General features: G+C 42.8%; 1 protein-coding gene across 1 annotated transcript in view; it reads right to left on the bottom strand.

Moving 5' to 3' along the window:
* The window catches only part of LOC115149639 (ubiquitin carboxyl-terminal hydrolase 28), a 29,227-nt gene extending 2,351 nt beyond the window's left edge, over positions 1–26,876 (bottom strand). Inside the window, exons 1-23 of the mRNA XM_029692586.1 lie at positions 26,684–26,876; positions 20,482–20,596; positions 20,277–20,358; positions 19,735–19,897; positions 17,755–17,841; positions 17,168–17,368; positions 16,988–17,058; positions 16,674–16,750; positions 16,251–16,399; positions 14,644–14,771; positions 11,302–11,397; positions 10,403–10,954; positions 9,822–10,045; positions 9,312–9,382; positions 8,797–9,025; positions 6,902–7,216; positions 6,451–6,608; positions 4,476–4,769; positions 2,893–2,988; positions 1,918–2,096; positions 1,620–1,698; positions 673–752; positions 391–514 (exon numbers count right to left, since the gene is read on the bottom strand). Of these exons, the coding sequence (XP_029548446.1) occupies positions 391–514; positions 673–752; positions 1,620–1,698; positions 1,918–2,096; positions 2,893–2,988; positions 4,476–4,769; positions 6,451–6,608; positions 6,902–7,216; positions 8,797–9,025; positions 9,312–9,382; positions 9,822–10,045; positions 10,403–10,954; positions 11,302–11,397; positions 14,644–14,771; positions 16,251–16,399; positions 16,674–16,750; positions 16,988–17,058; positions 17,168–17,368; positions 17,755–17,841; positions 19,735–19,897; positions 20,277–20,358; positions 20,482–20,596; positions 26,684–26,704 (3,591 nt within the window). The 5' untranslated portion in view covers positions 26,705–26,876. The remainder of the gene's footprint in view (positions 1–390; positions 515–672; positions 753–1,619; positions 1,699–1,917; positions 2,097–2,892; positions 2,989–4,475; positions 4,770–6,450; positions 6,609–6,901; positions 7,217–8,796; positions 9,026–9,311; positions 9,383–9,821; positions 10,046–10,402; positions 10,955–11,301; positions 11,398–14,643; positions 14,772–16,250; positions 16,400–16,673; positions 16,751–16,987; positions 17,059–17,167; positions 17,369–17,754; positions 17,842–19,734; positions 19,898–20,276; positions 20,359–20,481; positions 20,597–26,683) is intronic.
* Positions 26,877–27,444: the final 568 nt, after the last annotated feature.

The raw sequence follows: 27,444 nt of genomic DNA, 5'->3' as shown, positions 1-27,444 counted from the left end.
TCCTCCCAAGATCCTCCCATTAAAATGCAAATCAATTTATAACATTTTTGACATGCGTTTTAATGGATTTTTTTGTTGTTATTCTGTCTCTCACTGTTCAAATAAACCTACCATTCAAATTATAGACTGATAATTTCTTTGTCAGTGGGCAAACGTACAAAATCAGCAGGGGATCAAATACTTTTTTCCCTCACTGTATATAGCAGGGCTATTTAACTCCAGCCCTGTGAAACTTTCATTCACACTGAAGTTTAGCCTTATTCTCTATTTTATTAACCTTTAATACATCTTTATTTTTATATTCCCCACAGACAGTATCAGTCTCATGTCCCAAATCTTTTCAAACCATGTCTTTCACAGTGATGCATCTGCATCATCAGTAGCACTCACTTTGAGACATCTCCTCCTGTAAAGTGCAATAAGCGACTGCTCCACCCCTCTCTTCTCCCCTCTTCTCAGTAGCATGGTGTTGTCTTTGTAGGCGTGGTTGAGGTAATTCAGCGCCTCGCTCACCCTGGTGGAACACAATGATATCACGCCACGTCAGCCAGTCAGCCCACTGATGACATCACATCAGACAGTCAGCCCACTCACTCACTCACTCACTCACTCAAACCACCATACAGGCTGATCACGTAGGGGCAGAGCCCCGGTCGCCATGACAACACCTACTTTCCATGCTGGTACTGTTCCAAGCCCGTCAGCAGGTAGACAAACACTGTCCGGAACAGGCTGTAGTCGTCATGCCATTGCTGAGGAGAAGAGCACACAGACACAATCAATGCAAGTTTGGTCTGATTTCCAATGGAGAAAAATGCCTACCTGGAATCTTGGTATAAATAATATACAATACTAAGCACCTTCCATCAGCCATCAAGGCCTGTGTAATGTAGGTTTATGTTCAAATAAGCATTTTACAGTGTTTAGCTCAAATTGTCCACATGTGTAATGACACAAAGGAACCAGTAATCACTGATCATCTTAGATTATGATTGTTGGAACAATCTGCTTAACAGTGGGGACAACATCACAGGTAATGATCATTCATACTCCATTAAACCATTTTTATGCCAGTAAAAATGTGTAAACTGGCGACATGATGATCGGTGCCTGGCTGCCAATTTTCAACTAAAAATCAACTCCAATAACCAGAAAAATATTAGATCTACTTTTCGCACAGAGTGAAAGGTTCCCGCGCCATTCTAGCTGCCGGACATCGTGCATTTCCCAACATCTTTGCTTGAAGTAGTCATTTCTAAGCTCCGCAGCCACATGTAGAAGAATGACAGCCTGTCACACACTGTGACTCAAACAACACAAATAAAGATCTATACACATGTCAGAGGCATTTCTTACTCGGTACAAAAAGTGGATTTAATATCTTTCTGAATATTCTCTAGATATCCGAGTTCCACCTGCAACTGGAAACAGACATTTATATGACACAAGTGCCTTCCAAATCAAGAAGAAAGAAAGTATCAGCAGTAAAGGTTGGTTGAAAGTAAGTTTACTATGCTGTCAATAGACCATCTGATCAACCTCCAGTACAAGCTAGCTTAGCTATGCCGCTGGAGGTTGGATCTAGATTGGCTAAGGCAAACTTAGCTATTGACACATACCATATATTCCTCCATATCCATATCCTCTGGCTTGATGAGGCGTAGTTTGGCGCGGGCCTCTCTCATGATACTGATGGACCTACACAGGAAGTGATGATTTGCCCCACAGAAATATACTTATGAATAATACTGTCAACTTGATGATAATGTTGATGAAATGCTTTTTAATTGTTCAACAAATAATTGTAAAAATAGCAACAAGCTGAATTGCATGTACAATGAAATGACAAAACATGAACACATTTTAATGTTTTTAAATATACATTTCATCGCATGTCAGGATGTGGTGCTGACTGACCTGTTGTCGAAGCTGAGGTTGCGGTCGGTGAAGCCATTCAGCAGGGTCCTCTCGATGACGCGATTGGGCGCCTGGTTCTGGAAGAAGTAGACCAGGGCGTGGTGCAGGCGTGGGTCCTGCTGGGCAGTGGTCTCCTCCTGGGACAACTCAAACAGACGGGAGTACTCCTCCTGGAACGCCTGAGGAGAGGGGTGTGAGATATGTTAGAGCCCACTGGGCATAGACGTCATTTCTACGTAGAGTTTTGATTTAAATTTGGTTGAGTTGTCAATTCAATAATGGCCTTTTTCCCTCCATTCAGATTACTACCTCTCACTTTTGGTTATTTGAAAATGAAATAATCTCCAAAATATCGCTATTTTTATAACAAGCAATAGAAAGTTGGTTGCATTTTCAGTTTAATCCACCAGAAAAAGACAGAACAAATGTTACAACAAATATTATGGTTAAACTGAAATATACTAATTGATAAAAAAAAACATTATTTTTGAAAAACATTTATAAAAATGGTATAATCTTCGTAAATTATATCATAAATAGGACTGGTGGAGTTATGTCTCACATGCAGTTAACAAAAAAAATGTCTGCTCTATCCAAAATTACAAACAACTAATTGCAGCATTACCACAAAAATGGAGAAGGCAAGTGGAAAGGGGAGAAGGTAAGGAACTTGTCTGTCGGCCCTGCATTAAAGGCCAGAATTGGCTAAAGAAAATTGTGAGAAATAAAAAAGTATACCAGTTTCATTTAAGTACCAAACAATTGACAGCTGCACCATACAGGTTGCAAAATAGTTGGGAGGAGATTTTAGATATACCGATTCCATGGCACATGGTTTATGAACTGTAAAATATACTGTCTGTGAAATTATGTCTGCCAAGACTCTACATGTCTCTACAAGAGGAGACTGACAGAATATTTACAAGTATAGCATGGTAGAAGGACAGACTAGCGAGATTGCACAAACTACCTTACCTTGATGAGGCCAGCCTCAGGGCCTTCATTGTCGAATGCCTGTCTGGCTTTGGCTATGGCCATAATGATTCCCTGCATAGCTGGAGTGAGCATCATCTGAAACACAGAACCACAGAGAAGTACAAAGAATGGGCATTAGAGCGAGGCCATGCACAAACAAACTACTATAGCAATGATGCACCTTTTAGCGAGTCATGTATCCATTCATTGGATTGATGCAAACAGTCATATTATAATCTGAAGCAACAGTCAAAGAGTGGCATTGCCCAAAATGTATCCAAATGATTTTCTAACCACGGAACAGCATGCTTTCAATGTACTGGAGTTGGATTTATATATGTACAGTGCCTTCGGAAAGTATTCAGACCCCTTGACTTTTTCAACATTGTTACATTACAGCCTTATTCTAAAATGGATTAAATAAAATATATTCCTCATCAATCTACACACAATACCCCATAATGACAAAGTGAAAACAGGTTTTTATATATTTTTTTAAAATGTCACAAATATAAAAAACAAATACATTATTTACATAAGTATTCAGACCCTTTGCTATGAGACTCGAAATTTAGCTCAGGTGCATCCTGTTTCCATTGATCATCCTTGAGATGTTCCTACAATTTGATTGGAGTCCACCTGTGGTAAATTCAATTCATTGGACATGATTTGGAAAGGAACACACCTGTCTATATAAGGTCCCACAGTTGACAGTGCATGTCAGAGCAAAAACCAAGCCATGAGGTCGAAGAAATTGTCCGTAGAGCTCAGACACAGGATTGTGTGGAGGCATAGATCTGGTGAAGGGCAACAAAACCTTTCTGCAGCATTGAAGGTCCCCAAGAACAAAGTGGCCTCCATCATTCTTAAATGGAAGAAGTTTGGAACCACCAAGACTCTTCCTAGAGCTGGCTACCTGGCCAAACTGAGCAGACAGGGGAGAAGGGCCTTTATGGTTGTCCAGAAGGACAACCATCTTTGCAGCACTCCACCAATCAGGCCGTTATGGTAGAGCGGCCAGATGGAAGCCACTCCACAGTAAAAGGCACATGGCAGCCCGCTTGGAGTTTGCCAAAAGTCACCTAAAGACTGTCAGACGATGAGAAACAAGATTCTCTGGTCTGATGAAATCTTTGGCCTGAATGCCAAGTGTCACATCTGGAGGAAACCTGGCATCATCCCTAAGGTGAAGCATGGTGGTGGCAGTATCATGCTGTGGGGAGGTTTTTCAGCTGCAGGGACTGGGAGACTAGTCAGGATCGAGGCAAAGATGAACAGAGCAAAGTACAGAGATCCTTGATGAAAACCTGCTCCAGAGTGCTCTCAACCTCAGACTTGTAGCGTCATACCCAAGAAGACTTGATGCTGTAATCATTACCAAAGGTGTTTCAACAAAGTACTATGTAAAAGGTCTGAATACTTATGTAAATTTAACATTAAAAAAAAAAATGTTTAACTGTTTTTGCTTTTCATTATGAGGTATAGTGTGTAGATTGACAAGGCGAATGTGGAAAAGTCAAGGGGTCTGAATACTATCTGAAGGCAGTGTATTTATTTAAATTACGTATGGGGCGACTCTCTACCTCTTCATTGTAGCCGTCATTGTCAGCCTGCACCAGGATCCTGCCCACGTTGGGGATCTCCACCTCCGACACCACGTTCTCTGGTTGCTGCTGCCGGCGTCTGGTCGCCGGCGGGGCGTCCTGACCATCCTCGCCGTCTGCCTGGGTGTCGGGCGCTGCTGCAGCTTCCGCCCCTGCCTCTCTGACCTCAGGCTCGCTGTCGGTCTCAGTGGAGGGGTCAGGGGTCACAGCTGCAGTCTGGGCCTGGCCATTCATCTCTGCTGCAGGGCTGGGAGACTGTGGTGGGGGGAGCTGCTGGGCATATGAAGTTGACATTAAGTTAGATAGATCAAGTTAGCTGGTTAATGCCATGTCTAAGGCATATAGAGACCTAACATGCATACTTGTCTGGTACTTGTCTGATAATAAAAAAGGTGTCACCTCTCTCAAACAAAAATTATTATGACACTTACACAATAAAAAGCTTAATTGCAGCATATATAATTTAAATAAAATAGAATAATTTCTCTGACTGGATCCCCTTTTGATTGATAAACTGAGTCGTAAAATGTACATTTACTGTGCATTAACATAGTTGGATTATTAAAATAATGGAATGACCATAAACAAAGCCAAGAGCACTTCACTACATTGGGATTCATTCAAGGACTATATACATTGACCACTAGAGGTCGCATGTACACCATTTATGAATAAGTTTGCCGTTTGCACAGGCAGGTAGTCTGTCCAGCAAGCAATGGAATGTGACACACGCCAAGCGGGTTACAGTTATATTTAACATAAGGCGGGTAAAATCTAGACAGAACATTCAGATACTACTTGGACAACTTTCTACCAAAAATTAGACGACAAAGAGCAACCGCAATATCACGATGGATCCTTGTCAACAGGGAATACACCCATTCTGTTTCATACACATTCACACAATTCTGCTGTTAGCCAATGTTGACAACATTCACACAAGCATTCTCATACCATTTCACAGGCCTGAAAAAGAGCATTGGTCCAAGCAGTCAACCAACCTACGGCTTGGCGGCAGGTGGCCTAGTGGTTAGAGCGTTTGGCCAGTAACCGAAAGGTTGCTGGATCGAATCCCCAAGCTGACAAGGTAAAAATCTGTCATTCTGCCCGAGCAAGGCAAATAACCCACTGTTCCCCGGGCGCCAAAGACGTGGATATCGATTTTGGCAGCCCCCCAGCACCTCTCTGATTCAGAGGTTGGGTTAAATGCGGAAGACAGTTTTCAGTTGAATACATTCAGTTGTACAACTGACTAGGGATCCCCCTTTCCCTTGTCGTTGGAATACGCCAGAACTCTCTCCAACTAACTGACCGTAAAGTACAGTAAGAGTGATAAAAAGCTCCTGTTCTACTTAAAGACTGGCCACAGCTCCTGTGTCCTCCTGACAGTGTCCGCAAGAACCCCCAGTGGTAAACCAACTGTGTGGAATGCTGCTGAGATGAACGGGGGAGGGTGTCCAGTGACTGACTGCTAAGGCCGTATCGCCTCCAGGGAGGGGGTGGGATGTGGGGAAAGGGACTTTGGCCAAACAGTTGGAAGATACTGTGGTATACTAACTACAGTAGCTGTTTAGTCACAACACATCTAGCATGAAAATGGCATACTGAAACAAAAATGAAGCTCACAAGTACAACCTCACAAAAGACTAAAGACTTAAAACTCAGACAAGAGTGCCGGAGTGTAGTGCCTTTGGACTACACATAGCCGCTGTCTAAAAGATAAACAAGAACTCTGAGAATAACACACTCCTCCTCTTTTCTTATATGTTCTTAACCCGTGGGTCGCCCTAATGTCATGACTCGCTCCCAAAACATCCAGTAGCAGAAGCTATCACTATGCAACAGGTTAGTAAGAGATATCGGCCAAGGTCTATATGTGTACATGGCCCTAGATAGAGTATGTGACCGATATTCAATGGGTGCTCAGATGACAATCCCAGACCCCTCTTTTCACCCTGCCCACTTGACTGTGTTGCTGGCCCTCCTTGTCCTCGCTGGTATGTTGGCAGGGCTCTGGCGTGACAGACTGGTGGTCGCTCTCCTCTGGGCTGCTGCCAGCGTTCTCCAGGGACACAGGGACCGGGGACTGGGGCTGGCTTGTTGGGACAAGCTCTGAAACAGGACAAGGACCATGAATGGAACAGGCAACAATAGTCAGAACAGATCTGAAATATTTGCTAGTGCTTAATTGAACAATTGAATTGAATACATTTGCTACATTTTATGAAGAGGGAAATTGATTAGTCCCCATCGGTAGACAGACAGGGACAATAGGGCTTGGCCAAACGTGGTGACCATATCATTCAGTATCTGACTAAAAGACAAGGACAAAAACCAACAAGCACCGCCACCCTCAAAGACCATTATCATGTAACCCTGCCATATAAATTGATGTCCAGACTGACTTTCAGATTCCACTGCTGGTTCAACAGCCGACTCTGCCTCTGGTTCCTGTCCCTGCTCCCCAGTGGGTTCCCGGGCAGGTCCAGGTTTGGGGACTTGTTCTGCTGGCTCGTCTTTTTCTTTACTGGGAACACGAGTGGAGGTGGAGGCAGCTGTGGGAGCGGCCGGCTCCTGCTGTGGCGGCTGGTAACACTGCTCTTCCCACTCCCTGAGCTCTTGCTGGAACCAGCGGTTGTCCTCGCGCACGTAGTGCCCGAGGATGGGTGGCAAAGAGTCCATGCCCTGCATGACCTGGCCCGTCTCATCATCTGTGTCTTCTGTGGACAGAAATATCATAAATATAAACAACATCACAATGAACTAACTGATCACATTCAATAGTAACATAAACTAAGCAGCATACCCTGAAAAGACAAGCAAAACACACTAAAAAACACCTGTTCAGGCTATGAATTGGATATTCATGAATGTATTTATGTATACATCCTGAGCAACAGTTAGTGTGCACAGATATAGCAGGTATACAGTATAGGTGTGCCCAGATATACAGGGCATTCAGAAAGTATTCAGACCCCTGGACTTTTTCCAAATTTTGTTACATTACAGCCTTATTCTAAAATTGATAATAAAAAATAAAGGAATCCTCATAAATCTACACACAACACCCCATAACGACAAAGCAAAACATGTTTAGATTTTTTTGTAAATGTATATAAAAACAAGATCACATTTACATAAGTATTCAGACCCTTTGCTCTGTACTTTGTTGAAGCACCTTTGGCAGCAGTTACAGCCTCGAGTCTTCTTGGGTATGACGTTACAAGGTTGGCACACCTGTATTTGGGGAGTTACACATTCTCCTCTGCAGATCCTCTCAAGCTCTGTCAGGTTGGATGGGGAGCGTTGCTGCACAGCTATTTTCAGGTCTCTCCAGAGATGTTTGATCGGGTTCAAGTCCGGGCTCTGGCTGGGCCACTCAAGGACATTCAGAGACTTGTCCCGAAGCCACTCCTGCATTGTCTTGGCTGTGTGCTTTGGGTCGTTGTCCTGTTGGAAGGTGAACCTTCACCCCAGTCTGTGGTCCTGAACAGGTTTTCATCAAGATTTCTCTCTGTACTTTGCTCTGTTCATCTTTGCCTCGATCCTGACTCCCAGTCCCTGCCGCTGAAAAACATCCATACAGCATGATACTGCCACCACCATGCTTCACCGTAGGGATGGTGCCAGGTTTCCTCCAGACGTGACACTTGGCATTCAGGCCAAAGAGTTCAATCTTAATTTCATCAGACCAGAGAATCTTGTTTCTCATCGTCTGAGATTCTTTAGGTGGCTTTTTTACTTTTAATACATTTGCAAACATTTCTAAACCTGTTTTCACTTCGTCATTATAGGGTATTGTGTGTAGATTGCTGAAGGTTTTATTTAATCAATTTTAGAATAAGGCTGTAACAAAATGTGGAAAAAGTCAAGGGGTCTGAAGGCGCTGTATATAAACAGCACTGTGACATGTCGACTTGCACATGTTGACACACAAACATTTCCGACATTTCAGTCCAAAGTCATTTAGCTGAGCATGACTGGCTTCATGTTTTTGGTCCCCTTGGCATACATCGCCAGTTCAGTTTGTGGTCACATCGCTAGTTCAGTTTGTGGTCATACACACAACCTTCAAAAATGAAGGTGCTGGCCTAAGGAGGGATACTTGAAGAGAACAGAAAAGCCTGCACACTGAATATGCTCCCAATTACCACCTTTATTGACAACGTTTCGATCCAACACGGATTTTCTTCAGGTCAAACGGACTGAGTGCTCACTTCACAATATACTGTACATAAAAATGTTCACCTTGCAAACATAACTCGTTTCTCAGGAGAATGGGGAGGAGGGATACAGGTACCTGCAATTAGGTGAGGCAGCCTGTCGTCGATATACATGAGACAATAGGCGCTGGCGTTGGTCATGCCTCCGTACGAGTCCTTGACCAGCTCCTCCCAGGAGGACTCGCTGACGATGACGTCGTTGTACTTCATCCAGCACTGGTTGCTGTGGTCGTAGATATATGCCCAGTAGTGGCCGGCCGAGGCTTGGCCCTCGTGGACGAGGACAGCGTGAAGCCTGTACGGCACCTTCACACACATCAAAACAAGAGAAACTTTCTGTATTGGCATGCGCACACATCAAACAAGAGATTAGGACTAGAAAAGTAAAGTTTTAGCACAAACCGTTAATCATTATAGTCTCTTGTGACAGAGCGGTAACATAATGCCAAATCGAGTACCTGACAAGATTTGGTTCTGGGTTCCGAGATGAATCATTATGCAATGCTTGTGACACATGTTCAATCTAACAAAGTTATATTAGTGTATCACATGCTTTAACCTGACATGGACTGTCAGATAGATGGGATCTTACCTGACACAGGCTGTTATCCGAGTACATGCCCTCCAGCGCTTGGCTGACCCTGTCGATGCTGGCCTTTAGCTCTGAGCACCGAGACACACAGATCAATGCAGTGCACCTGGGGCCGGGCCAGACACACACACACACACTCTAGAGTAGACACTCTGGGATAACTGACTTGACAGCTAGAGTAGGCCGTCTGCTCATGACACACATCCAAATGAAGAGTTATCACTAGATATGTACAGTAAATCAGTATTACCACATATAGCATCAAATCATGTTTAAACAGGTAAACATGCTCTCATGGAAGAGAATCTCGCAATCACCACAGAGCCATCACAGAAATGAAGTGCTATTTGCATGTGAAAATGTCATAGGATGTAGAAGATCCATTGTTCACACTTTGCCGGTGCTATGCAAATCTTACCGAGAGTGGCTGTAATGGACAACAAAACATTTCAACTTGAACCCAATTGCAAAGAGGTTATCATTAGTGAATCCAGGTGTAGGTGACCGTACCGTTCATGTTGTTCTCCATCTCTGTCCTCCAGCGCTGCAGGCAGGTCTTGACGAAGCGCAGCTCCTCCTCCGTCACACTGTGGGGGGCGGGGTGAGGTGGGGCGTCCATGGGGGGTCTGCACTGGGTGAAGGGCTTGTAGATGGGCGTCCTCTGGCTCGAAGAGGGCTTCTGCTGACAGGTGGAGCTGTCGGACGGGCCTGCGTCTCCTGGCTCATGACACTGACTGAGGAGACCCACAGAGGAAAGGCAAGGTGTCAACAAATGGGGTTGGCATACAGTGAAGAGAGAGTGGGTGATGTACTATACGTAGGCTAACAGGTAAAACATTACAGGGGTGATTTGGTAAATCTCATATCTGAAATCATTTTAATATTTCCCATCGTTTTTTACTAGGAGTTTCAAATGTATTCATTGATTTTCAATTATCCCCTGAATTGACTGACTTCACATTGACACTCTAGGTAGGAACACGTCACAAAGTGTTGGCACTGCAGTCACATTGACTAATAAGGAGTACCGGTAAGTCGTGACAGGACTAGATATCGTGTAAGCACTGGAAACTTCTACATGCACACATAACCTTGACAATTGAGACAGTTGTCCCAGAGGTCCTTGCCTGGTATCGTCAGGGTTGGCGTCTGTGTGCTGGGGGTTGCTGCTGGGGGGGTTGCTGCTGGGGGGAGTGCTGCTGGGGGGAGTGCTGCTGGGGGGGTTGCTGCTGGGGGGAGTGCTGCTGGGGGGAGTGCTGCTGGGGGGAGTGCTGCTGGGGGGGTTGCTGCTGGGGGGAGTGCTGCTGGGGGGAGTGCTGCTGGGGGGAGTGCTGCTGGGGGGAGTGCTGCTGGGGGGGTTGCTGCTGGGGGGAGTGCTGCTGGGGGGAGTGCTGCTGGGGGGAGTGCTGCTGGGGGGAGTGCTGCTGGGGGGAGTGCTGCTGGGGGGAGTGCTGCTGGGGGGGTTGCTGCTGGGGGGGTTGCTGCTGGGGGGAGTGCTGCTGGGGGGAGTGGGGGAAGATGCAGCCAGCCTCGCGTCTTCAGCAGGGGACACACTGGTGGGCTTAGTGCAGGCGAACTCCAACATGTACTGTAACATGTCTGCCAGGGGATAGTTTGTCGGCCCGGAGCCATAGTTTCTGTAGCTGAAAACAGAAGGAGACAAAAGGTTGAACTCATGGTAAATTGGTGACAAACAGATTTCATCAACAACAAAAAAACATGTCAGTCATGATTCACGAGCAGGACACTTCCTACGTGAATCAAAACACTCATATTAGAGAAACACTGTGTGTACGTTACTTTTTCTACTAACTCATGATTTATTCACTCTCAGTGGACACATTTGGAGGTATCCATCCTGGTGCAGTCATCAGTGAATTCTTCAATAAAACATGATTAGCTAAAAGAGCACAGTTGTCCTCCAAAATGTGTATTGGCATGTACCTGATGTGTCACACTGCTTTACAAATAGTAAACTCAATAAAATCACCGTTCCAGTTTCTGCTGCAGGACTGTGAGCTGCTCCTTCAGTTGCTTCACCTCTTCTCTCCTGTTGTGGGTCTGCTCATTGTTCTTGTGAAGGTATCTGTTTGCATACAGTAAACTTAGTTTCCCACAAGAGTTTATTTGACTCTGATTCCTTCCCCAATTACAGTATCATCATTACAATGCAATACAATGCTCAGTCTACTGTAAATGCACGCTGATACTCAATATATACTGAAAAGTTTCTATCCAAAACGCTATATTTCCATTTTCAGAAACTATGGTAAATGAGCATTTATTTAAATGATTTATGAAAGAGATTGGTGTGTTTTTTGACTATCTAATCAGGCATGAGGTTGTTCAATGACAGTTTTGTATTTGTTTAAAATCTAATCACTTGATGGTTTAATTTCAGAGAAACATATAATCATGTTTTTTTTGCAAAACGCTGTACAGTGAGGGAAAAATGTATTTGATCCCCTGCTGATTTTGTACATTTGCCAACTGACAAAGAAATGATCAGTCAAAAATGTTTATGGTAGGTTTATTTGAACAGAGAGACAGAACAACAAAAAAATCCAGAAAAATGCATGTCAAAAATGTTATAAATTGATTTGCATTTTAATGAGGGAAATAAGTATTTGACCCCCTCTCAATCAGAAAGATTTCTGGCTCCCAGGTGTCTTTTATACAGGTAAAGAGCTGAGATTAGTAGCACACTCTTAAAGGGAGTGATCCTAATCTCAGCTTGTTACCTGTATAAAAGACATCTGTCCACTGAAGCAATCAATCAATCAGATTCCAAACTCTCCACCATGGCCAAGACCAAAGAGCTCCCCAAGGATGTCAGGGACAAGATTATAGACCTACACAAGGCTGTAATGGGCTACAAGACCATCGCCAAGCAGCTTGGTGAGAAGGTGACAACATTTGGTGCGATTATTCGCAAATGGAAGAAACACAAAAGAACTGTCAATCTCCCTCAGCCTGGGGCTCCATGCAAGATCTCACCTTGTGGAGTTGCAGTGATCATGAGAACGGTGAGGAATCAGCCCAGAACTACACGGGAGGATCTTGTCAATGATCTCAAGGCAGCTGGGTCCATAGTCACCAAGAAAACAATTGGCAACACACTACGCCGTGAAGGACTGAAATCCTGCAGCGCCCGCAAGGTCCCCCTGCTCAAGAAAGCACATATACATGCCGGTCTGAAGTTTGCCAATGAACATCTGAATGATTCAGAGGACAACTGGGTGAAAGTGTTGTGGTCAGATGAGACCGAAATGGAGCTCTTTGGCATCAACTCAACTCGCCGTGTTTGGAGGAGGAGGAATGCTGCCTATGACCCCAAGAACATCACCCCCACCGTCAAACATGGAGGTGGAAACATTATGCTTCGGGGGTGTTTTTCTGCTAAGGGGACAGGACAACTTCACCGCATCAAAGGGACGATGGACGGGGCCATGTACCGTCAAATCTTGGGTGAGAACCTCCTTCCCTCAGCCAGGGCATTGAAAATGGGTCGTGGATGGGTATTCCAGCATGACAATGACCCAAAACACACGGCCAAGGCAACAAAGGAGTGGCTCAAGAAGAAGCACATTAAGGTCCTGGAGTGGCCTAGCCAGTCTCCAGACCTTAATCCCATAGAAAATCTGTGGGAGCTGAAGCTTTGAGTTGCCAAACATCAGCCTCGAAACCTTAATGACTTGGAGAAGATCTGCAAAGAGTGGGACAAAATCCCTCCTGAGATGTGTGCAAACCTGGTGGCCAACTACAAGAAACGTCTGACCTCTGTGATTGCCAACAAGGGTTTTGCCACCAAGTACTAAGTCATGTTTTGCAGAGGGGTCAAATACTTATTTCCCTCATTAAAATGCAAATCATTTTAGAACGTTTTTGACACGTGTTTTTCAGGATTTTTGTTGTTGTTATTCTGTCTCTCACTGTTCAAATAAACCTACCATTAAAATTATAGACTGATCATTTCTTTGTCAGTGGGCAAATGTACAAAATCAGCAGGGGATCAAATACTTTTTTCCCCTCACTGTATATTCACCTCACTCTCAGAAAAATAAAGTAGTACTGCTAGGTTTTACACAGTCAAATGTAACAAATAACTACTTAAAAAAAATAAAGAACTGTATAAATGACACGTGACATCAATAATAAAACAAATAAAATAATCAATACAGTAATATGAGATCTGTGTGTAAAACACTGACATTTTAGTCATTTAGCAGATGCTCTTATTCAGAGTGACTTACAGATAGTGCATTAATCTTCAGATAGCTAGGTGAAACAACCACATACAGTATATCACATACCGTAGTGTTTTGGAAATAAACTCTTCATATGAATATATATGTTTAGAGACATATAATAACACATATACACTACCAGTCAAACGTTTTAGAACACCTACTCATTCAAGGGTTTTTCTTTATATTTACTATTTTCTACATTGTAGAATAATAGTGAAGACATAAAAACTATTAAATAACACATGGAATAATGTAGTAAAAAAAAAGAGTTAAATATATTTTGATTTGTTTTCAATATGTAGCCATCCTTTGCCTTGATGACGGCTTTGCACACTCTTGGCATTCTCTCAACCAGCTTCATGAGGTAGTCACCTGGAATGCATTTCAACTAACAGGTGTGCCTTGTTAAAAGTGAATTTGTGTAATTTCTTTCCTTCTTAATGCGTATGAGCCAATCTACAATGGTTTGAGCCTGTGTTGTGACAAGGTAGGGGTGATATACAGAAGGTAGCCCTTTTTGGAAAAATACCAAGTCCATATTATGGCAAGAACACCTCAAATAAGCAAAGAGAAACGACAGTCCATCATTACTTTAAGACATGAAGGTCAGTCAATACGGAAAATGTCAAGAACTTTGAAAGTTTCTTCAAGTGCAGTCGCAAAAACCATCAAGCGCTATGATGAAACTGGCTCTCATGAGGACCGCCACAGGAATGGAAGACCCAGAGTTACCTCTGCCGCAGAGGATAAGTTCATTAGAGTTACCAGCCTCAGAAATTGCAGCCCAAATAAATGCTTCAGAGTTCAAGTAACAGACATCTCAAAATCCACTGTTCAGAGGACACTGCGTGAAATCAGGCCTTCATGGTCGAATTGCTGCAAAGAAACCACTACTAAAGGACACCAATAAGAAGAAGAGACTTGCTTGTGCCAAGAAATACGAGCAATGGACATTAGACCGGTGGAAATGTGTCCTTTGGTCTGGAGTCCAAATTGGAGTATCTTTGTGAGATGTTGTAAAACCTTTGACCGGTAGTGTACACAGTTTTAGCTTTTTCACAAATGAATATCAAGCAGCTCACCTGTCCATATAAATGATTTGTGGGAACTCCAGTTTCTTGTGAATCTTCTCTGGGCGTCCTAACGACTGGTTGAACTCAAACCTGGACAGTTCAAAGGTCAACACTGGTGGTAACTTTGAGAACCATCTCTGGAACAGAGAGAATTCCCATCCACATGAATATTCCCAGATACTATACATTTCTATGTATATCTACACTACCGTTAACAAAAGTTTGTGGTCACTTAGAAATGTCTTTGTTTTTGAAAGAAAATACATTTTTTGTCCATTAAAATCACATCAAATTGATAAGAAAGACAGTGTAGACATTGTTAAAGTTGTAAATGACTATTGTAGCTGGAAACGCCTGATTTTTAATGGAATATGTCCATAGGCGTACAGAGGCCCATTATCAGCAACCATCACTCCTGTGTTCCAATGGCACGTTGTGTTAGCTAATCCAAGATTATTATTTGAAAAGGTTAATTGATCACTAGAAAACCCTTTTGCAATTATGTTTGCACAGCTGAAAATTGTTGTGCTGATTAAGGAAGCTATAAAACTGGCCTTCTTTAGACTAGTTAAGTATCTGGAGCATCAGCATTTGTGGGTTTGATTACAGGCTCAAAATGGCCAGAAACAAAGACTTTCTTCTGAAACTCGTCAGTCTATTCTTGATCTGAGAAATGAAAGCTATTCCATGCGACTCCGGGATGCTGGCCTTCTAGGCAGAGTTCCTCTGTCCATTGTCTGTGTTATTTTGCCCATCTTAATCTTTTCTTTTTATTGGCCAGTCTGAGATATGGCTTTTTCTTTGCAACTCTGCCTAGAAGGCCAGCATCCCGGAGTCGCCTCTTCACTGTTGACGTTCAGACTGGTGTTTTGCGGGTACTATTTAATGAAGCTGCCAGTTGAGGACTTGTGATGTGTTTGTTTCTCAAACTAGACACTAATGTACTTGTCCTCTTGCTAATTTGTGCACCAGGGCCTCCCAATCCTCTTTCTATTCTGTTAGAGCCAGTTTGCGCTGTTCTGTGAAGGGAGTAGTACACAGCGTTGTACGAGACCTTCAGTTTCTTGGCAATTTCTCGCACGGAATAGTCTTCATTTCTCAGAATAAGAATAGACTGGCCATTTTGAGCCTGTAATCGAACCCACAAATGCTGATGCTCCAGATACTCAAATAGTCTAAAGAAGGCCAGTAGTATTGCTTCTTTAATCAGACAACAGTTTTCAGCTGTGCTAACATAATTGCAAAAGGATTTTCTAATGATCAATTAGCCTTTTAAAATGATAAACTTGGATTAGCTAACACAACGTGCCATTGGAACACAGGAGTGATGGCTGCTGATAATGGGCCTCTAAGTTTATGTAGATATTCCATAAAAAATATCAGCTGTTTCCAGCTACAATAGTCATTTACAACATTAACAATGTCTACACGGTATTTATGATCAATTTGATGTTATTTTAAATGGGCAAAAAAATGTGCTTTTCTTTCAAGAACAAGGACATTTCTAAGTGACCCCAAACTTTTGAACGGTAGTGTATATTACATTAACATTTAGATTTGGCTTAACATTCACAACATTCAAATTAAACATAAAGCTAGGAATTTGGTATGCTCACCTTGCTGCCAGATGAAATGGTTTGATCCGGATGGAGGGCTTCAATCTCCCCTTCTACCATGGCACCTTCCAGACATTCCTCCAAGTTGTTGAAACCATTCACTTGTAAGGGGTACTGGCCAAACTGCTCGATGTTGGATAAGGTCTTGCCTAAACATGGTCAAACATCAATGTGAATTGACAGAAAAAATACTGATGGCATAAGAAGGGTCAGGAGTTTTTCTTCACGATGGGACCTCCGCAGGAAAATCTCTGGGGCCTAGTTAAAGGCTACATCAGGTTATGACAAAAGTCATAGCCATTGATAATGAAAAGAGTCATAGCCTAATAACTTGAGTTTTTCCTGATCAGCTCATGTGATCAGGAAATACTTGAGGCCCCATAGTATGTATAACAAAAATTAAAATGTCCATTCTATACTTACCCTCATGTGTTCTCTCTGCCACAAACGTCCCATAGAAAAGCTGAACCATTGGATTTTCTTTTTTATCTTCCAGGCTGCTGAAGATAAGATGTCACGTTCATACCTCAAGCAACTCAATATCTGATGTACTGTACTTCAATACAGAGATAATACTGGTACAGGATTTTATGGAATGTCAATGTCACATACACTAGTTGAACCAACTACAACAACAACAAAATACTGTAGCTATGGCATCTTAGTTAGCTATGACAAGATGTACTTGAAGTGCTCTTGTACAGCGCTGCCTGTTAGGGATCAAATCCTTGACTTACTTTCCATTGGCAGCCAGCTGAAAGGCATCTTCAAGCCAGTCAAGGAGTTTGTGGGTGAACTCACTCACATCCTAGAATGAACACGTATACACAGTAGTTGTAAAGTCCTGGCAATGACCCAAGTGTGTGTGTGTGTGTGTATACGCAGTGACACGAGTTTGTGTGTGCGCGTGCATGTACCTGTTGGGCCTCAGTGTGTACCTGTTGGGCCTCAGTGTGTACCTGTTGGGCCTCAGTGTGTACCTGTTGGGCCTCAGTGGATCTGAAAGCCTCTCTCAAAAGCTCGACTGCAGCAGACGGGTCCACAAACCTGCGAGTGGAGCCCACCATGAGAGCAAAGAGACAGCGCAGCTCCTGCATGAAGGCTATGTTCCTCTTGTCCTGAGAACACAGGTATATGTTAGGCTTCTCTCACTTCACAGAGCTGCCATGGAAAACCTGCACAACACTTTACAGTTTTCAACAATATCTCTATATGCAAAGGGATTGTTCAGCCCAACTTTCATGTGCAAATATAAACTTAAAAATGTATATACATTTGTATAACATTTGCTTATAACATGTACACTGTTTATAAATTGTTTGTCAATGCTTATTCAAGAAAGTTAGTATAGAGTGTTACACGTCATCTTTATGCACACTCTATAACCCTCTAGTCTAGTTTCCTCTCTAACACCAGCCAGCCTTCCCTTGACTCTTCAGTCTCTGGGATCCAAAGGTTCCCTACTCTATTCCTCAGGGCTCCTGGCCCTCCATTGGACACTCACCGAGTGGCTCTTACACTTCTCCAGGATTCGCTCTGACAGGCAGTAGTTGAGTACCAATTTGCGGAACACCGGCAGGTGGAACAGGGACTGAAATAACAAAGATGAGATTGGTCACCTTTCCTTAACACCGTCTTTTCATTTGTAAAATGTAACTGTCGAGGATATTTAAGGAGGTTAACACACAAGAGTCACAGTTAAGCAAGCAAAAGATGCCACTGAGAATAATATAACTTTGTGTGATTGGTGATTTTCCTCTATAACAAGACAAATCAATGTGATTGTTTTCTATTTATACAAATTAGTGACATGATGCTTCATTGATGCTGGCGAGCTGTAGTATGTTTTATTGCTGAGTCTTAACTCTGTGTAACATATACAATACAAAATAATGGAGCCTTACGTGCAGTTTCGAAGCGACAACAATATTCCAGAGTTTTTGATCGCATTATGCCTATGTGTCTTCTCAACTTTCTCGTTTCCCAGAAACCCAATTACAGCTTATCACAATCTGACTGGAAAGCGTACCACACCAGATACCACAGAAATATGAGTACACAGCCACATGAGGTCATTTAGTGAGTCTCAATCAAACTTTCTATGAGCAAATTGTGATGAAAATAGTAAAATAAAAGCGTAAACAAGCACAATCAACAGAAAATGTCATCAGGGTTTGCTAAAGAAGAGATTGGATTTAGAATGCAGCCATTTCAAACAACTTCCCAGCCACTCAAAATGTGTGCATGCCTTCCTATCGCCTGATGATATTCCTGTCGCCTGATGGTATTCCTATCGCCTGATGATATTCCTATCGCCTGATGATATTCCTATCGCCTGATGATATTTCCTCTGGGTTTTTAGTGCTTTTTTCGATGTGACCCATATCTGAATGAAATTAAGACAAATGAGCGTTCCCATTCGGCCTAATCTACCGATATAAACTCATTTCAGTCCAGGCTACAGAGTTCATCGCCTGCTCTGTCATCACAACACTGCACTATTTAATTACCCTTGCAGTCTATCAATATCAATGAAGGCTTGAATTTCAGCGGGGCCACCTGATAGGCCCAGCTAAATTCAGTCTGGAATGGACACTTAATAGTATTAGAGCAGCAAGAAGCTTTTGCGTTAGGAAAGTAAAAACCCCACCACCGCACCTCATCTTTCCCCATCCTCCTGGTATTACCGATAACTCAATTAGCACAATATGGCTTGATTGTGTGGCAACTGGTTGAAAATAAATGTTCTGAAATGTTTGGTTTCAGTTGAGAGAGCAGGGGGAAAAGTCAGGTAATATCTCTTGACAGAAGTCGACATCGTTCAGCGAATTGGACACAAACAAACGTGTTAGGGGCCTTCTCTCCTAGCTGTAATATTTTGAACCAAGTCACACGAAAAGTCTTGAAAGGTTTCAGAAAACAGAGAGAAGTTGTACACATGGCCACCACACTTAGGAGGTGGTGTAGAAAGTCAAGGTCGTATTACAGAGACCAGAGGAGTCCAAGGGATTCTGCAGACCAACACAAAATTCAAATACAACCTTTACTGTACGATATTAACTTTGGTAATTGTCTCCAGAGGCTTCAAATGAAGGTTTGCAATTACCAACTCCCCAAAGTTCCAAACTTGATAACCATATAACCTTTACATAATGCAAAAGCTTGTTAACAGCCAAGGGAAGAAGCTCATAAGAGACAAAAACAGGTGTGTGAGAGACAGAGACAGACCGAAAGAGAGAGAGAGCGTGTCACAGCCAGGGCCTGACTGGTGATATAACAGGTGGGCCTAAATGACACAGCAATAAGATCCACAGCACAAACCCAGAATTTTCCACTAAACTTTTTATCCTGTTCATATTGGGGTTCTCATCTCACTGGCACAATTCTCTTTTACTGTGCATATATTTTGTGTATATTTTGCAGTGCAAGCTCCAGAGCAGACTCTCTAAATAACTTTTTGTGAATACTGTGTGTGTTATCTCACCTGTATGACGGCACTGAACCAGCAGGTGTTGCCCATGTTGTGGATGCCCACAGGCCACTCATCCTGGCGGATCCAGTCTGCAGGGCTGCAGCTCGCTCCCTGGGCCTCGCAGCGCTTCCTCTTCACTCGTGCAGCCCTGTCCTCCACGCTGGCGTCCAGTGCCCTGGTACACACCAAAACATGTCACTCATCAACTGTAGACAATGGTCTGATTGAGTTACACCTGGGTTGTGTTCAATGGGCACCAAATGGAAGAAAATGGACTCAAATGGGGAGGGAGTACGTGTACTTGTCCAATAAGAAATGCTCATTTGTGTTTTCCGTTGCGAAACGTTTCCTGTTGCGTGCCCCTATGAACAGGACCCTGGTATTTCACTGTCATCCTTTTTCGTTTACGTTATTTATTGCTCATACCACTGTGTTCACTTCAGATGTTATCACTTTTTAATTGAGAGATGACTTAATTGGTGACTTTGTTCAGCAAGAAAACAGCAAGCTAAGGGGCGATGGCGAGGTACTGGACTACAATACCACTACTATACCTGTTGAGCTCGATCTCCTCTGACTGGGATTCTTGCAAGCTGAGCTCGATGGCTGTCTGAAGGTCATCTTTAGGTGGAGTCCCTGAGGACATTTTAGAATGAGTCAACACAAAGCATAGATTTTATGTATTAAACATCAAATATCAGTTTGTTTATCACCAGACCCTCAGCATTTTTCTCCTTTCCTTCCCAACTTCCGGCCTACTTTTCTGAGTCTCCCTGTTGCCTTCTGTGTCTGCGGTTTCCTCAGTCCCCTGGCCCTCCTCTGGAGGCTGTGTGGTCAGCAGTCCAACAGCATGGCTGATGTCCCCCTGGCTGACCTGGTATCAGAGTGGACATTACAATGGGACCTTTCCAAGAACTATAGCTCTACCCTGGCCTTGTGCCAGTCTGTTTCTGATAACTCTGACCAAAGACATAGCTGCTAAAGCAGAGATAAACCCTAAGTTTCACCTCTACGTGACTGAGTCCTTCTAAAGGGTCTGTTCCAATGGGGACAGAGAGAAATAGGTTATCTAAAGAGTCATAAGCCTGGTCAGGGAGCCAGCTGATAAAGATGTCTGGGACAATGCACTTTATTTTACCATTTAAGCAAGTAAGTCACTGAGAACTCATTTGCAATAACGACCTGAAATCTTCATAGCTCATATGTACAATATGCAGGGTTTCCATTCAACTAGTTCATACTCATTGACTAATGGTGTAAGCATGACATCTCACAGTTGTCATCTTAGACACTAATTCAGGGGTGTCAAACATACGGTAAACAAAGAGTGTATTCAAGAGCACGTGTTTCAACTGATGGAGGGCACAACACAAAATAGCGTTTTTAGATAATTGACGTTTAAGGCAAGAAATTATCAAATAGTTTGACAACCCTGTTCATAAGCTTTTAAATGATAACAAACAACTATCTTTTCCAGTGACGAAGACATGGATGTATCATGGTATGGTATGCAAAATGGGTCAACTTTGAGCACCTTGTATTGGCATTCAGGTCCAAAAAGTCACTTTCGGACTACTTCTTACATGGGCAAACATGTATGGAAAGTTATTTTTAAATCAAAAGGGATGGAGGAAACCTGGCACCATCCCTACGGTGAAGCATGGTGGTGGCAGCGGCAGGGACTGGGAGACTAGTCAGGATCGAGGGAAAGATGAACGGAGAAAAGTACAGAGAGATCCTTGATGAAAACCTTCTCCAGAGCGCTCAGGACCTCAGACTGGGGTGAAGCTTCACCTTCCAACAGGACAACGACCCGAAGCACACAGCCAAGACAATGCAGGAGTGGCTTCTAGACAAGTCTCTGAATGTCCTTGAGTGGCCCAGCCAGAGCCCGGACTTGAACCTGATCTAACATCTCTGGAGAGACCTGAAAATAGCTGTGCAGTGACGCTCCCCATCCAACCTGACAGAGCTTGAGAGGATCTGCAGCGAAGAATGTGAGAAACTCCCCAAATACAGGTGTGCCAACTTTGCAGCATCATGCCCAAGAAGACTCGAGGCTGTAACCGCTGCCAAAGGTGCTTCAACAAAGTACAGAGCAAAGGGTCTGAAAACTTACGTAAATGTGCTATATTTTTATATGTATGTACATTTACAAAAAAATTGAAAAAACATTTTTTGCTTTGTCATTATGAGATATTGTGTGTAAATTGATGAGAAAAAAAGCAATTTAATACGTTTTAGAATAAGGCTGTAACGTAACAAAATGTGGAAAAAGTAAAGGGGTCTGAATACTTTTCGAATGCACTGTATACAGTACCGGTCAAAAGTTTGAACACACTTACTTATTCAAGGGTTTTTCTTTACTTTTACTATTTTCTACATTGTAGAATAATAGTGAAGACATCAGAACTATGAAATAACACATATGGAATCATGTAGTAACCAAAAAAGTGTTAAACAAATCAAAATATATTTCAGATTCTTCAAAGTGGCCACCTTTTTCCTTGACAGCTTTGCACACTCTTGGCATTCTCTTAACCAGCTTCACCTGGAATGCTCTTCCAACAGTCTTGAAGAAGTTCCCACATATGATGAGCACTTGTTGGCTGCTTTTCCTTCACTCTGCGGTCCAACTCATCCCAAACCATCTCAATTGAGTTGAGGTCAGGTGATTGTAGAGGCCAGCTTATCTGATGCAGCACTCTATCACTCTCCTTCTTGGTCAAATAGCCCAGAGGTGTGTTGGGTCATTGTCCTGTTGAAAAACAAATGATTGCCCCACTAAGTGCAAACCAGATGGGATGGCATATCGCTTCAGAATGCTGTGGTAGCCATGCTGGTTAAGAGTGCCTTGAATTCTAAATAAATCACAGACAATGTCACCAGCAAAGCACCCCCACACCATTACACCTCCATGCTTCACGGTGGGAACTACAAATGCGGAGATCATCCATTCACCTACTCTGCGTCTCACAAAGACACGGCGGTTTGAACCATAAATCTCAAATTTGGACACATCAGACAAAAGGACAGATTTCCACCGGTCTAATGTGCATTGCTCATGTTTCTTGGCCCAAGCAAGTCTCTTCTTATTGGTGGCCTTTAGTAGTGGTTTCTTTTCAGCAATCTGACCATGAAGGCCTGATTCACACAGTCTCCTATGAACAGTTGATGTTGAAATGTGTCTGTTACTTTAACTCTGTGAAGGTTTAATTTGGGCTGCAATTTATGAGGCTCATAACTCTAATGAACTTATCCTCTGCAGCAGAGGTAACTCTGGGTCTTCCTTTCCTGTGGCGGTCCTCATGAGAGCCAGTTTCATCATAGCGCTTGATGGTTTTTGCGACGGCACTTGAAGAAACTTTTAAAGTTCTTAAAATGTTCCATATTGACTGACCTTCATGTCTTAAAGTAATGATGGACTGTCGTTTCTCTTTGCTTATTTGATCTGTTCTTGACATAATATGGACTTGGTCTTTTACCAAATAGGGCTATCTTCTGTATACCATCCCTACTTTGTCACAACACAACTGATTGTCTCAAACAGGTTTTGGGTAAAGTCTTTCTATCAACCCAGAAGATAGTTATCATGATCGCTAACTGGCTCCAGGAAGAGAATGATAGACAAACGCATGCACCACACAGACATACAGGGGCAATATTGCTGGAAATGAATTGGTAGATAATGTTACCTTTGGCTTTTTAAGCCAATTGCGGATATTACGGGTGGGATAATGTCAATGTGGATTTGATGGGATGGTAGGCAGAGAATGTGAGCGGAGTGGAGCTGGAGTGGAATGAGGAGCAGGTGAAAATTATTTTTTGACCCATTGGCCTTCAGTCCAATTTCACTTCTTTGCCACTCAGTCACAAGCTTTGGGCATGCTCTGCCCACCATTTTCATTTCCTTTTTAATTAGGCGTATTCTGTTGTATTTATTTAGCCTACCCCACCACTAAAGTGCAGACGTATTGATACGTGTCGAGAAATAGGTCACACAGCCTGTGTAATTGATAGCAAGACAAAGAGTGAGCCCATGCAGCAGCACCGGAGACGTTTTGATTTCTATACAGGATATTGTTAATTAAAGACTTTGTAACAGTGCTAAAGTTGTCTACCAACTGTAAAATGTGAGTCAAAAGTATGTGATCAAACAATCAGAGAAAAAGCATTTAAAAAATAAATAATTATAACAACCACTGCATTTCATCAGCTAGGTCCTTGTTAAATAGCCTACGTCATGTTGAAATGTTGAAGCTTCTTATGATAGCCTACATCAAAACCAAATGGTACATAGTCACAAAAGTAGATGGGGTGTTTGTTAAATGATATTTTTAAACAAACAATGAATTGAGGGAATTTGGAGGAGCAGCTCTTCTCCCTGTGAGGTCTGACTGATTTTTTGCCAAGCAGGGGAAAGGATGTTGAGCGATGCGCAAAGACCGCTCCATGAGCGATGAGTGAGATTTCTGACTGGTCCACTCCACTCACATACTCTGATAGTATGGGAGCTTGAAGTATCTGATACTTGTATGATTTGTTTATCACAGTTTGTGGTGGAACGTGAAAAAGACATGCACTTTCAGAATTGTTTGGCGAGCTACTCATAGGCGGGCTAGCTCACAATCCAACTGTTGGAGATCCCTGCTGTGGATAAATCAACTGTCCTATCCCAGGTATTCCTTAAAGAGGTGGGGTTTCAGGTGTCTCCGGAAGGTGGTGATTGACTCCGCTGTCCTGGCGTCGTGAGGGAGCTTGTTCCACCATTGGGGTGCCAGAGCAGCGAACAGTTTTGACTGGGCTGAGCGGGAACTGTGCTTCCGCAGAGGTAGGGAGGCAAGCAGGCCAGAGGTGGATGAACGCAGTGCCCTTCTTTGGGTGTAGGGACTGATCAGAGCCTGAAGGTACGGAGGTGCCATTCCCCTCACAGCTCCGTAGGCAAGCACCATGGTCTTGTAGCAGATGCGAGCTTCAACTGGAAGCCAGTGGAGTGTGCGGAGGAGCAGGGTGACATGAGAGAACTTGGGAAGGTTGAACACCAGACGGGCTGCGGCGTTCTACATATATCATATCTTCGTAGGAAATTCACCATAATCATGTATTCAACTGTGTATGTAACTTAAGGCATATAAGTCACATAGACAAATACACCATTGACATATAAGAAAACACATACAATCTTATTAGATGACTTATTAGATTTTGTACAAATAATGCTCTTCGGCCACACAAGATTTTTATTTGATTTGTATGATTATTTTCCATATGGGCAGGGCCAGGTCGAGGGAACAAAGAAATATGATTTGTGCGGATTTCATTTCTAGTCCATATTTCGAGGTCAATTTTTAACAGGAGTAGTGTCGCCGGAAGTAAATAGGAGTCTATGTGAGGCTATATATTCCACCACGTGGGTACTCTAACCCAATGTTTCCCGAACCGGTCCTGGCCCTGCACATATTTGATCTATTCCAACACTAAAACACCGGATTAGTTTTCTAGTTGAATCAGGTGTGCTAGTGGATTAGATCAAATATGTGGAATGGCTGAGGGTCACAAGGATCAGTTGGGGAAACATTGCCCAAAACAATTACAATGGTACTACATGAATGGGATGGAACCAACTAAAACATTGCCCCGAAGCTATGCCCATTGTTTGCCAGTTTGCAAGATCAGATAAGCCTCACGTAAGTCCGCAGCCTGGTAAATATATTCAACATCACTCATTCATAGTGTACAGGAGTCATGATGCAGTTATACCTAATACAATATAACTTAAAGTAGTATCCTTAACCAGCCATAGCTGAGGTTTTGAAGTGATACACCAGAACAGTAGTAGCTAAACAGTTAAAATAATATATATATATATGTGTGTGTGCCAGCTCAGAGGCATGATGCTATATAAAGCCCCCCAATAGCAGCAGGTGGAAATGTCAGGGTAACAGTGTGGCAGACATATATGGAGAGCTGTGGTCTTGGTTAGCCTCTATTTTGGGCCCTGACATGATAGCTAGTGCCTCTGTTTATCATTCCATTTACAATGCTACCAGGGTTTAAGTGACAAAGGCAGTGGATGTTTTTCTGACATACACAAAAAGCCACTTGAACCCTGACCCAGATTACTGTAGATAGGACATTAATTGTGGGGAAAAAACAGTTATGTCAAGCTATAAATGGGGGCTATAAATGGGCTCGAGACAGGTTGATTAATTACTAGCCAAATAGTGGACCAGCTCACTAAAACTCTATCCCAAATGCCATAAATCTTATCTGGTACTTTGTACTGTGTGAAACGTAATGTGTAATTTGCCTGGCCTTGCATTCCACTGTTACAAAATAGAATAAATAACCAATAGATACAGTGAACAAATTAGTGTGAAACACAACAAATGGGAATTGTTTAAGATGAAACATAATGAGTTGAAGCTGATGGCGTTTTGTCCAGTTTGTAGGACACTAGCGGACTAAACTCCACTCCATGGTGAAGTTCATCATAAACTTTCTTCACCATGGAACGGAGTTTAGTCCGCTAGTAGGATACAGGTATATTCCAAAACTATGGGTAGGCTATGCATGTTGTTAGTGCTTTTGACAGATTACCTTTCGCTAATTACAGTTTTTGCTAAGATTTATGACAATAACATAACTATTTTTCCACCTGGTTGTTGTGATACGTTGAACGAGACGTCATTTCAAACATATTTGTATGTCAGACAGAATACTTTGTGACAACAGTTTAGAAACAAATAGAATCTCCCACACTTGAGATAAATTGAAACAGATGTGTCATTCACTGTTTCACAAAGGAATAAGGTCGTGTCGTGATATTATTTAGTGGCTATCCACACAGAAAATGTAGGATGTATCTCTTTTGATTAGTTGTTAACGATCTCATGCAAGGTTGAAGTTTTTGAAATGTCACTTGCTGCATTTTTATTCCACTCCGTTACTTCGTGCTCACCGAATTCGTTGTTTTCCCCATGTTCACTCTGTTGTTCAACTCTCATGGCAGAAAAGGCCGAATTTCTTGTTTATTTCCCACAAACGCCTACAGTCCCACTTCGGATGAAAAAAAGTCCATCTCTCAAACAGCCACACCCAAGCAGAGCTGAGAAGAGGGCATTCGCCTGTCCAAAAAACGGACGCGCGCAACCAACGTGGGTGCGCGCGGTTACGGCAAGGGACAAATAACCTTTAGGCAAACGATTGATTCATCATTACAAGGATAAATAAACGTTAGCCTAAACTGTTTTGAAATATGTGCACCTACTGTATAGGCAAGGAGGGGAGGGGAGGGGAGGGGAGGGGGGTTCTTCCAAGCTCATTTACTGCATTTCTACTCAATTTAAAAACTCAAAAATGCTATTTGGAAAAGAGAAAAAAAAGAGAAAAAATGACCCCAGACATCATCACCTTGGCTGCTGTTGCTTCATTCACCTCAGTCGACAAGGGACATAACATTCTACAAACTATACTTTAGTAAATCAATCAGCAGTTATGTAACTAGCCATCTACAGCCATATTTCACCTCTGCACTGCCTCAATAGCAAAGGAGTGGGTCTGCCTCACTCCTTTAAAAAAGTATCATCTTACCATGTTAATAGAAAATCAATACAGATGCCACTCAAACTTTCCCACACAGGTCCATTTACTGTTGAAAGCGAGTAAAGAAGAGACATCTTAAACCATCCAGAATACATTTCAGAACAAAAAGAAACAGAA

Source organism: Salmo trutta, chromosome 15, assembly GCF_901001165.1.
Source record: "Salmo trutta chromosome 15, fSalTru1.1, whole genome shotgun sequence".
Classification (NCBI taxonomy): domain Eukaryota; kingdom Metazoa; phylum Chordata; class Actinopteri; order Salmoniformes; family Salmonidae; genus Salmo; species Salmo trutta.
This window is presented reverse-complemented; position numbering and strand designations above follow the sequence as displayed.